The sequence below is a fragment of the Lactuca virosa genome, chromosome 8 (genome assembly GCF_052849685.1).
Source record: "Lactuca virosa cultivar CGN04683 chromosome 8, Lactuca_virosa_CGN04683_v6, whole genome shotgun sequence".
Taxonomy (NCBI): domain Eukaryota; kingdom Viridiplantae; phylum Streptophyta; class Magnoliopsida; order Asterales; family Asteraceae; genus Lactuca; species Lactuca virosa.
Window position 1 is genome coordinate 905,421 of NC_136433.1, and position 13,104 is coordinate 918,524.

Here is a 13,104-nt window from a genome sequence, read left to right on the forward strand (position 1 = left end):
TGTACAAATCGAAAAATTTGTTACCCTTTTAAGTCATTATCCCTTAGTTTTATTGTATATCTATAAATATACACTTGAGCATAAGTTTATGTCACTTGGTATCAAGTACATATACGCATAATATATATGTATTATTTTATGATCTATATAAATGTATAAATATGGAATTTAAGCATTTTCAGTATGTTAGCTAAAGATTCACCTTATATGTTTTATATTGGACATAGTACATCATATATAGCATACATATATATTTATATATACCATGTTCGTATTACGTTAATTTCACGCACCCATTGCTACATATTGCATAAACTTATTATTAATATACTTATAATCGATTAACCGTTATAATATTTTTTAAACATGTTAGGTACGTAATGACGAAACATAAATTCGGTTTGGTCCTAGTAGCGTCACATCAATTTACCGACCATCTTTGATCTAAATTTGACGGTTGTTACAGGGTTTTCATGAAAACAATCTCTAACCATTCTATAAGACTGAACCAAGACGTATTTGAATCTAACATCAACTTCAAATCTTGTATAATATCATTATCAATGACAGAAGAATTTGATGTAGATCGTTGATTTTCTCCACTGCAAGTAACATGAACATATAAACATAGGATAAATAAAGAAACTAATGCTAATCAATAAGATATTTATTAATTAGATAATTGTGAGAAGTATACCCAAGACATGTTTGTCTATTTGCGATCTCATTATCGATATCGTATATGTACAACTGCAAGAATTTTGGCTTAGATCCTTGTTATGGTAAAAGGCTTCCAATACCATGATATTTTTGACCGCTAAGTCTAAAAATGTATGGAACATTTCCTCCATTGATTGATGAATCAATTTTGCCACCCATTGACGTAAAAGAAAACATAAAATTATAACAACGAATGTTTTTCATGAAGTGTTTGCTTTTAGAATCTCCATATCTATAAAGATTTTCATAACTTGGAGGTGTATTTTTTAACTCCAGTAGTTCAACTTTGCCATAAGCACAACATAGAGAATAATTAATATTCTCTTTTTTTTTACCTCTGACAGATTCATCTTTCCATAATTTGCAAAACAGATTCATCTTTCCATAATTTGCAAAACATGTTTGGCATACAACACTCTGATCACCATGATCTAAATAATCTGTTAATTAAAATTGACATAAAAAAGTTTTTTTTTTTTTTGGAAAGGGAACGAGGGTTTCCGGGCCAGCTTTCGCGCACCGACTGATCCACCGCTGCAAACATGAGGCTTTGCCTCATGCCCTGGAGTCACTGCAGGCGAACCTCCATGGCCACAAGGGCTGAGTGGTGTCAGGATTTGAACATGGGTTAATAGGTTATCCACCATATCTTCCACATGCCTTACCAAGTCACCACAACCCAAGTGGTTAAAAAGTTAATCATGTAAGTGTATATAATTGAAAATGATCAAATGAACAAATGTAAATATTGTATTTGTAAAAAAAAATTACCTTTTGATATACCGGTGTGTATGTTTCGATTATTTTGGTCATCATTGTTGTCTTCATCGGATCTCAGACCAATTATTGGAATAGGAGATAAATTTGCATTTTTTTTCTTTTATTTTTATGATTTGGATTAGTTAAGATGACCGAAGATGACCTTGATGTTATTGTAGATGATTTGTTGGATGTGACACCATTTGAAAATACAGAGTATTGTCTTATATTTGGTAACGGTGATTGAAAACTGTTATTGGAAATATTCATGGTTGGGGAAAAGGATTGAACGTATACATTGTTAAATATGATAGAATAATAATATATATTATAAAATGAAATGGTAAAATAAATGAGTTACCATTGGAAGTGTTAGATGATAAATTTCTAACATTTAGATGTGAAGGAGAAGTACGTAACGTTGATTGTTTTGACATATTTGTACTTGATTTAGATGCGAATACATTTTTATTTCGATGGACAACTCCTTTAGATTTGTCTGGAAATTTTTAATAATTTTTTTAATATTATATGAAGATTAATATTGATAAAGAGCTGATATAAAAAATGATGATGTAAGAATTTTTATTTTATATATTTAAAGGAAACATAAGAAGTGTAAAAACAAGTAGTTTACGTTTTTCTTTATTTTTAAAACATGTGATGTCGATGAAGTTGTATGGATTGATTCAGTCATACATTTTTTTATTATCCAAATATAACTTTCTTATTCTTCTTTTTTCTCTAGCTCGAACATGATAGAAGTTTCTATTTGAATCTCCATATATATATATATATATATATATATATATATATATATATATATATATATATATATATAATTGAGATTAATAATATTTATAAACAAAGTCGTAAAATATATAATGAACGTACCGTTAGCATCTGGGTTAATAACATTTGTGGAAGATGAAATTTGACCGACTGATGTAGTGTACAAAGGTATGTGTTTTGTATTATCCAGATAAAAATTATTTAAGTTTATCTTTTTATTAATCTTAAAAGAGTCCATGTTAATGTTTACAATATGAAATATATATAAGTTTATACAAAAAGATGACATGTTCAAATTTATTGTAATATTTTAAGAATAAATAAATATGAAAAATCTAAAAATATAGATTGCCATTAAAACGTTATAAAATCTTATAAACTAGTGTAGATCCCATGCTCCGCATGGGTTAGAATGACTTTTGTTTTCTGATTAACTATGTTTGGATAAGTCGCGGTTAACATTGGAATATTGTTCAGGAAGTGATCGTAGTATTAAGAAAGTTGATAAATTGTGAAAAGTATGTTACATGACAAAAGCATAGAAAGGATATTTAAAAGAGAACAATTAAGATATAACCCTCCAACCGTCGTTTCAATGCTTTATTTTCCATGCCAAGAATAAAACTTTTCTTATTTGGAAACTCCACCTCAGCAGACACCTCAGAACCTACTGCCTGACATAAACCAGAAGTGCACCAGCAACGCCTCTGTAGTAAGACCTTGTTAATAGATCTGAATGATTCTTGACCAGCCTGATTAAGTAGGAATAGAAATAGAAATAAGAAAATGAGTGAGTTCATTGAATGTATGAGGGTATAAAAGGAAAGGAACATTTACAAACCGTGTCTCAGACTTGGAGTTTTACTGGTTTGTTGTCAATTGTGATCATTCTGGCTCCAAATTCAACACCAATGGTTAAGTCATGGACTGATTGAAAATGCTTGTCTGTGAACTGCAGAAGAAGGCATGACTTCCCCGCCCCTGAAGAGTAAACAAATACAAATAATATTGGGACACATAATGTGGGAGCTTTTTTCAAGTTGTTAAAAAATAAACCAATTCCCACTAAACGAAACCAAATCCTCCTTAAAACCTTAAAACCGACAACCCCAACTCACTTAAATTAAGAATAAACCCCAGAAAACTGTCAACTTGTTGCTCTATTTTCCCCAAAGATGAAGCAAAGTTATCTAAAACTCATAAAAGCAGAAAAATATTGTAGATTCATTACATTGAGACTTTTGTATACCAAAACTGCTTTTGAAGTTTAAAACTTTCCATGGCACCAAGATCTCTTAGAACAGCTTGTGTGAAGTCAGCATAAGTCTGTTATTCACATCAAGAGTTAGCAACACCTAGAAAAAATGTACATGAGTGTACAAAAATTATAATTTTTACCTAACACTATTGCGCAATCAAATGCCATTTCATGATAAACAAAAAAATACCTTCTTGTAATTACAGCAACATTTATTTAGTGACACAAAGCTCTCTTCACCTGTAATTATCATAAAAGACATAATTACCCCTTGCTAATAGAATGTAAGTAATATTAACAACCTCAGAGAAATTTTAATGAGTAGAAAAATAGAGAGAAAAATATATATAGAAATGTAAAATAGATGTGTTACTCGTTTATTGAAGCTGTCTCCTTTAGAACAACATCAAGAGCTTGAATGGTCTCTTGTGGGTTATCATGATGTCTACCACATAGAAACTGTCTTAAATGATGCAGGGAAACAAACTTGATGTTGACTTTGAACTCCTTTTCACACCTACAATATACATGCCAACATTAAGATATGATTATGGTTTTTGAAAAAGCAAGAATTAAGACACAGATATCGGGAAATATAACGGTGAGTTTCACCACAAATTCTTTGGATTCAAATGGAAGAGGGCCAGCAGCAAATGCACTCTTCTTTCCATCGTAAGCCAATAACATGTTTCCCAGATGAGATTGCTTGTATAACTCACTGACAAGCTTCAAGATCTCACGACTTCTAGTCTTTGAAATAACCTCAGCTGTGATTGTCACCTAAAACATTGCAATGACAGAACACAAAGTTTATTATGATCCACATATTCCATGTTTAAAATAACAAAACAGCAAATCAGGAAAAAAGAATATACAGTAAAATGGCATACAATAAGTAACAGACAAAACAACAGTGCTATGCTTACATTGCAACATCTAAAATGAGGGTACTCTGTACCCAAATATGTGAATGAATCCACCGTTGAAATAATGTCCCGTTTATGGGGGCGGGCATCCTTGTTTGTTGTATGCCTGATGGTGGAGGTCCCATGTTTGGTAACACATTCTATATCGGACCCATTGAAGGGAACAACTACCGAATAGGATTTTAAATTATTTGTGTCATTAAATAAATGGAATCAAATGATAATTTTTCTATCTAAATTGTAAATAGTAAAACAAAAGAATAACAATGCTTGCTGTTGGAGCATGAACTGCAGCTGATTCATTCACATCAAATGGTGACAATCACACCTGATGTTATTTCAAAGACTATACTGTTGTGCATTTTATGCATCTTAGGTAATGTTTGAAAATAATATATTAATTTAATAACAATATTTGAATTTTAGGTAATGTTTCTATGCAATTTAAATTTAATATGAAAATTAATTAGTTCATTCTAAATTAAAAAAGTAAAAAACATTAATAATATATGAAGGCTGAAGAGTTTCTATGAATGAATTATAATGAAGAAACATAGATGTAGTAATCAATTAATCATCAAGAGATTTTAGTTGTCTACAGTCTTAAATTGGTTTTGAATAAATATATAACAAAGTATCATGATTTATGCAAAATTCTTAAACCAAAATTTCAGTACTATTATAGTAGATACATGAGAAAATCAACAAAGTATCATGTAAGAGCTGGAGTGGCGACTGGTTGAGCAAACTTTTCTCCTAACGTGGTTGTATACCAGTTGGACAAAATGAGAGTAAAAAGAAATTAATATCCATTATAGAATTTAAATGAGAAATCTACACATAGCAATAATTGTCTGACTTCACAGGAACATGCTTATACAATCAATGATGTTGATAACTTCTTACATTGGGTGCTACTTACAGCGTCAACAAAAAAAAATGACATTGATAACTCTGTTGATGTCGGTTGATCGATTTGTGAACCAAAAGGAATTGGTTCGAGTTTCCCTAAAATCAGGCGACAAAGTAACACATGCATGACGCCATCTGAAACATCTATCAACGATTTTTGACTGCACGGAAGAAGAAGAACCGTTAATATGAACACCAAGAACAGATTTAAACAAAATCATCATAGATTCTTTAGATTTTTGCAAAAGGGTTTGAAAAAATAACCAAATCGCGCCTACCGACAGTGGCGATGGCGACGACGACGTTGATTCAAAATCAACGCGTTGGCGACTCCGAAGCAGATGATCTTCTCAACCTCCTCCGCGGTTGTCGATGGCTCAAAGGCTATCGATTGGTGGTCCTGGAGACATAGCGTCTGTGACCTAAAATTCGTCGTGGAATGAGAGGGAAACAATCGGCAGCGCAATCGGAGGAGAGACGATTGGAATTTACAAGAACTTTTCTAGATTATTTGTTTACAGATGGGGCGAAGCGGTGGAAGGGGTAAAATGGACGACTAAACTCAGGCGGTGGGACGTTCCAGAAGGCATCTTCACCCACAGTTTTGCACCAAACACCAGCTAGAAAACAAAGAAGTAGTAAAAACTAAAGCAAGCCAGTAAAAAAAAATAGCCAGCCGATAAAAGGAAAAAACGCAGCCGAGAAAATGACCCCGGCTGAAAAAATCACTGTTCATAAGAGCATTCTCAATTGTATATATAACTAGTACAGAACCCGAACCCGTGGCTACGCCGCTTTTGGGGTAACATGGAAAAAATCGGCCAACTTTAAAAAATATGTGCTGAAATTATAAATCACCATAAATAGGGGAGAAAGTCGACAACCCCTAAAGTTAGATGTCAAAAGTGTACAACGAACAGAAGGGACATTGGTGGAGAAAATCCAAAAATGTTGTGGCAATTATGTTAAAGTTGTCAAAGTTGGGAAAATATGATGACAAAATTTTAAAGGAAGTTTTCTGTGTTTTTTATGTCAAAATGTAAAAGTTTTAACTACAAGGACGAAAAGTGCAAATTCATTAAAGATTTGTGGCAAAAACACCAAAATGTAAAACCTTTGACTGCAAGGACTAAAGGTGTCAAAGTCATTAAAGATTTGTGGCAAAAACCTTAAGGCAGAAAAACTTAATTAAAAGGCAAAAATGTAAAAATTTTGACTTTAGGGACTAAAAGTGTCAAATTCATTAAACTTTTGTGGCAAAAACCTAAAGCCTAAAAAGGTACTATTCCTAAGCTCCTTTGGATTTAATATATACTAGAAAAGGACACGCGGCTCCGCCGCTTTTGAACTATGTCATAGAAGTTAAATATCGGCAAACTTTAAAAGATGTGTCGAAAGTGTAAATCGCCACAAATAAGGGAGAAAACCGACAACCCCTAAAATTAGATGTCAAAAATGTAGAACCAAAAGAAAGAACATTGATGGAAAAAAAAAACGAAAATTGTTGTGGCTATAATGTGAAAGTTGCCAAAGTTGGAAAAATATGGTGGCAAAAGTCTAAAGGAGGTTTTTTGTGTTTTTTATGTCAAAATGTAAATGTTTTGACTGCAAGGTTGAAAAGTGTCAAAGTCACTAAAAATTTGTGGCAAATACATCAAAATATAAAAGATTTGACTGCAAGGACGAAAAGTGTCAAAATCACTAAAGATTTGTGGCAAAAATCTAAAGGCACAAAAACTTAATCAAAACTTAAAAATGTAAAAGTTTTCACTTCGAGGACTAAAAATGTCAAATTCATCAAACATTTATGGCAAAAACATAAGGTCCCTTGGATTTAATATATATATATATATATATATATATATATATATATATATATATATATATATAACTAGTAAAGAACCCGCGGCTATGTCGCTTTTGGGGTAATATGGAAAAAATCGGCAAACTTTAAAAGATATGTGCTGAAATTGTAAATCACCATAAATAGGGAAGAAAGTCGACAACTCCTAAAATTAGATGTCAAAAGTGTACAACGAAAAAAAGGGACACTGGTGGAGAAAATCCAAAATGTTGTGGCAATAATATTAAAGTTGTTAACGTTGGGAAAATATGTTGGCAAAATTTTAAAGGAGGTTTTTTTGTGTTTTTTATGTCAAAATGTAAAACTTTTGACTACAAGGACAAAAAGTGTCAAATTCATTAAAGAATTGTGGCAAAAACACCAAAATGTAATACCTTTGAATATAAGGACTAAAAGTGTCAAAGTCATTAAAGATTTGTGGCAAAAACCTTAAGGCACAAAAACTTAATCAAAAGGCAAAAATGTAAAAATTTTGACTTTAGGGACTAAAAGTGTCAAGTTCAGCAAACTTATGTGGCAAAATCTTAAAGGCTAAAAGAATACTATTCCTAAGCTCCTTTGGATTTAATATATACTAGAAAGGTTTCTCGCGCGTTGCGCGAGTCGAAAAGTGTCAGTTTCGTTTGTATGTCCATCTGTTTCATATATTGCTATTATCCGATGTACATTGCCTGACAGTAAAGTACATTGCTATTCTGTGTAATTTGCCATGAATCGGATAAAACAAACTTGTCGTTAGTGCCTACCAAAAGAACATCAATAGTTCAATACAACCATCAACTTTCTTAGCATACTATAAAGCCTAAAATAAGAAATGCAATGGTAAATCATGATAATAAAACAAATTACACTGTTATATTTAGTTTTAAAAGAAAGTACAATGCAATGTACAATAAATGCATAAAGAACATCTTGATTAAATATTTACTTTGATCATTATAAAGCCGATGGATCTTGTTCTAAATTATTTTCCAGTTTTTTAAAGTACAATTAAATAACAAAAGCAAGGAAGAAACGTTATCCAAACAACAGATCAAAAGCATGTGCAACATAAATAAATAACATAAGCAACCAACCTAATAAACAACGTACGACAATGAAATGAGAATGTGTTATTCGGCAAAGCATTTTCCCTCTGTTTTAGCTTCTAGTTAGTTCACCAAAATAATTTCTACTTCCTCTAGAAAACATCACAATTTAATATCTTTATCGGTTCATAAATATATGTAATTATTAGTGGGGTTGTCCAGTATCATACACATTAAAACTTTAACCAATTCCAAGTATAAACTATAAAGATCCAAATTATAATTACCTTCCGGCCTTGGTTGATTGTACATATTTTTTAGCTTCCAAACAGCATCACATCCTCTGGCAGCAACAGTTTTGGCACAAAGTTCCTTCAAAATCACATATCACAAGAACGATAAAAGAAGGGCAAAATGGTCATTTTTACAAATTTAAGACAACATTACAACCTATTATGTTGTTTCCTATTATATGTAACAAATGTGGCCTAAAAATTGAAAGAAAATATATGTTGTTTTCTATACACAACACCCATGCTCACACCTAATCATTAGAATAAGTGGCTTCCAGAACTTTTGATGTCTACATAACATCAACAATTAGCTGAGTATTGTCGGTCAAAATCGAAAAGTGCAATGGAAAATATTATCATTTTCTATTCCTATGAAAAGCTGTAGAAAATTTCAAAAGAACAGTGTATGAATCAATGTATATATACCAGAATACTCACCTTCTTGAAGCTTGCTACCTAAAAAAATGCCCCCAGACAGTAGAGATATATTAGTAACAAAATAATGGTATTTCCATTTACACAAATAGGTGGACTGCATAATCAATTTTTGTTTACGTAGGTGCAATGGAGTGATTACAACATACTCATGTTTCTAAAATAGTTATGAAATAGTCAGTTTGTATAAAATATTCATATTTCTAAAGAATGATAAAAACATATTAAATATCAAGTATGAATGTGAAGAGAACATATTCACAACCTCTTTCATTGCAAGCCAGTAACCAACCATGTCAAGTTGATCAGATGGTCCAACAACCTTTACCAATTTTGCACCCATTTGTTTCTTTTTCAACAAACAGAAGAGCATCCATGTTGGCAGTAGATTAATGATTGCAAAAATAAATATTCTTATCTGTAAACAGAAAACAAAATAAATAAATAAATAAATAAAAATAAAATAAAATAAAATAAACTCTTATGTGGTCAATTGAAGATGTTCACATACCTTATCCATAAATTATCAAATAAAAGTAACAATTCAAATAATGAATATACAAAAATTGAAAACCAATTGGTAATTTTAACGAAAAATATTACCAGCCAACAATGAATGAGTGACCAGATAAACAGTCAGCAAACCATGAAGAAAACTAAATAAAATAAAAATTAAAAAAAGGAAAATCACTACAATCATGAAACAACACAACCGGGTATTGTTAGTTTCAAACTTATATAAATGAAATTAAAACCTCTGTGACTGAGATGGGTTCTTTGCTTCAATAAGAGCAATCTCCGTAAATTGGTACTATACAATTCCAAAATCACAAAAAAGGAAAGAAATTAGGGCTCATATAATGAAACACAAAAAATTAAACATCCTACCATCTTCGTCACGTATGCCTGTCGGCCTCAGCACCTCCGTTGCAGTGGAACAAATGCAAACATCACTGACTTTCCTTGTGGATTGTCAATCTACAAATCATCAAATAAAAAAAACATAAAACAGGAAGTCAGATTTAACAATGAAAATTTAACAATCATCACAAACTTTAGCAATATAATTTTGGTGCATTCATCACAATATAGCTTAAAGCTGAAAGGTCTCTGGTGGCTTATTATTCTATTGCATTTCGAGGGTATTTTAGACATTTCACCAACAATCAACAAATCTTGGTGCAATTTTCTTCCATCAGGCCAAAGTTCCTCTAAAAAACAGGTGCTGAAAAACCAATAAAGCTTGTGATTCCTCGATAAAGTCCTGACAAACCTGAAAAAAAGATTTAAATTAGTTATAATGTAATTTCTTCAATAAGAACAGAGCATCAAAGCTGGCATCACCTCTCATATATAATTTTGCCATTTCAGGGACCATAGGTCGGACTTTCTTGAGCAGCACCATATCTGCAGCTTTAGTTAGTATTAATCTAAGTTAGCTATGTATATGATGTTGTATATGTACACTAAAAAATTGAATATTAAAACAATGTACCCTTAAAAAGTAGTCATGAATATTAAACAAATTTTGGGGTCCAGGCCCTAGTTCAAAAATAACTAAGCCTTTTCTAAATTACCTGACTTTTTGATTCTTAACTCATACTCCACAAAAGGCCATGGTCTTTTCACTTATGTTATAAACACATTTTAATCATTTTCAAAATTTACAAATAATCAATGAGTAAATTAAACTTTTAAATTCTAATTTTCGACCTTTATAGTTTACTTTACCAGCATTAGAAGAACTGATTCTTGAAAACATATAAGAAGGTAGTCCACATTTACACATATTGTAAGATGATGTATTGAAATTCCCATTATTTACATATGATCTTTTTGCAACCCCGGTTGATATTTTCTCTCCGTGATGTAGAAAAGCAGATCGAATTGGCCCAAAAGATTTAACAAAAGATCTCCTCATCTTCATTCCAGTACTTTGATGTTGATTTAAAAAGCTGTAAACTTCAGGGGAAGGTCTCAAGAATCCTGAACAACATCTGGTTCTCAGAACAATTGGTAACAAAAGTACAAAGATAATTAGGAATAAGGAATATATTCGATGACAAAACATTTGATATGTAACTACTAACTTGTTGACTTAAATTGAAAGCTTTTCATGTATTAAATAAGAGAAAAATTGTACAGTTCAAATTCAAATTTTCCATATTTCATATGCTTGAACTAAGGAATTTCAGTTTAGGGTATGATAATGATTTTCTGAGATTTAATTTGACTCATTTTATGAACCTTCCATCTTAATCCAACTCTAATACCTTAACCTTAGTCCATCACCCTTAGAAGAACATCAATTTGAAACAATAATCAAGTAAGAAAACCATTGCAATCACATAAATCACTGTACACTGCGTGACGAATGAACCAATCACCTTGACAGACGTCTCAGTTCTCATAATCCTCTTCCAGCAAATGTTTCCTTTTCCATCGTCTCTTATGTGTTTCCTGTCTTTAGGCCGAAAATCAACGAAATCAGAAAACGAAAAAGAGGATACTGCAATCATAAACCGTAAATCAACATGTGAACATTTTCAGAATTAATATGTGAAAAAATAGATAGAAGAACTAAAAGATCAAATGGATTTTCACTAATTTGTTTACCCATCATCTTCACCGCCACCCAGTACCACCCCTAACCGTCGATATCAACCACATGTCACCACCTCCATAAATCTTCAACATTCACCCTGTTCACGCACACAAAGACCAAGAAACCCCACCACCATAGCCAATACCCTCAAAGCAGAAGAAAACATTACCTTCAACTCGTTCTAAATCAACGACAAAGAAGGAACATTTGCAAAGAAAATCATAAAAGAAGAGATTAAATTGAAGAACGGTAATCTTCATTGGTGGTCAATTTTAACTTTCAATGAATCATATACTCATTACCTGGAAAAGAAACGATCCATCCATTATTATTGTACCAGAAGGTGTTGTCGTGCTAATCAAATGGATTTGAAGCATCATAAGGAGAAATTGATTTATGGAAATCGACGTTTTGTTCCATGGTAGTGGGTTGAGGCGGATGAAAATGGAGAATAAGAACCGAACATGGGGAGATTAACAATGGAGAACCAGGGGGAGATGATGAAGAAAGAGACGTCTATGATTTGGAGAAAAGGAAGATGATAGAAGGATCGGGAAGTAATACCCTAACCACAGTGGTCACCCGAGGAACAGTACCCTGGTCAGGTACTGTCCAGGGGGAGAAAACGATAATATATATATATTAATAATAATATAAAAGAAGTGACACACAAAGCAATATAGAGAGACCGGAAATGTAATTCAAGGGACGAAACATGGACAAAAGGGACGACGTTTACTGTTCTTTTTCTTCACAACTTTAATATATATATAATAATATATAATATATAATTAACTGTAAAAAGATATTTATGTGTGTGTTTCTGTTAGTAAATATTTTGAATTTGAAATCCTTGTGTAAATAAATATTAAAAAATGGGGCCATTTATAGGGACCAGTTATATAAATTCATTTTCGGGAGTAAATAAATTAATATTTCCTTGATATTTTTTTGGTTTTATTATATAACGATGTAAATGGTCCTTGTATGAAAGTGAAATTACATAAATTGTGGTTGTTTTTAAAAATGGCAAATAAAGTTATATGATCAACTATAACTGGGCAATAATTACAATAGCTTTTTAACAATATTAAATATGAAATTTCACTTAAATTATAATGGTTTATTAGGTATATAAGTGAAAGTACATTGCTATTAGTCGGTAAAAAACCCAAAATACGAGTTTCATAATGTATTCATTGCATTATAAATAAACATGTTCGAGTTATAAGTAAACTTTCTCTTATTTTTGTTTGTTTTTTAATGATAATATTTTTTGTTTGTGCCCTCTATGTCAATTTTTTCTTTAAAAAAATGATCATCATAGAACCTGCAAAAATATGATCTTTAAGAGAATAACATAATATTAGTTAAAAATACAGATGTCATTTATGTAAGGGTATAATTACTTAATTAATCAAGTATACCATTTATGTATCGTACTCTAATAAGGTATCTGATGAATTAGAAGAAAATCATCAGCAATGAAGGAGTATTTATCAAATCGAAAAT

The 13,104-nt window shown here is 31.5% G+C and overlaps 1 protein-coding gene across 1 annotated transcript; it reads right to left on the reverse strand.

Moving 5' to 3' along the window:
- Positions 1 to 2,740: 2,740 nt before the first annotated feature.
- Positions 2,741 to 12,405, reverse strand: LOC145132339 (uncharacterized). The gene is made up of 16 exons (XM_079067094.1): positions 11,375 to 12,405; positions 10,719 to 10,973; positions 10,332 to 10,394; positions 9,876 to 10,260; positions 9,253 to 9,405; positions 8,991 to 9,008; positions 8,547 to 8,631; positions 5,646 to 5,987; positions 5,378 to 5,528; positions 4,456 to 4,622; positions 4,142 to 4,309; positions 3,903 to 4,046; positions 3,720 to 3,769; positions 3,503 to 3,597; positions 3,113 to 3,252; positions 2,741 to 3,023 (listed from the first exon to the last, which is right to left on the reverse strand). Exons 4-8 carry the CDS (start codon positions 9,876 to 9,878, stop codon positions 5,875 to 5,877), a joined length of 372 nt encoding a protein of 123 aa, XP_078923220.1. The 5' UTR covers positions 9,879 to 10,260; positions 10,332 to 10,394; positions 10,719 to 10,973; positions 11,375 to 12,405; the 3' UTR covers positions 2,741 to 3,023; positions 3,113 to 3,252; positions 3,503 to 3,597; positions 3,720 to 3,769; positions 3,903 to 4,046; positions 4,142 to 4,309; positions 4,456 to 4,622; positions 5,378 to 5,528; positions 5,646 to 5,874.
- Positions 12,406 to 13,104: the final 699 nt, after the last annotated feature.

What these genes read in the sequence shown, in the direction of transcription:
- LOC145132339 (XM_079067094.1), bottom strand. An exon ending in CAATCAACCAAGGCCGGAAG is followed by an intron (nt 5,988 to 8,546) that starts GTAATTATAATT and finishes TTTGTTTTCTAG; the next exon opens with CTGGTGTTTGGTGCAAAACT.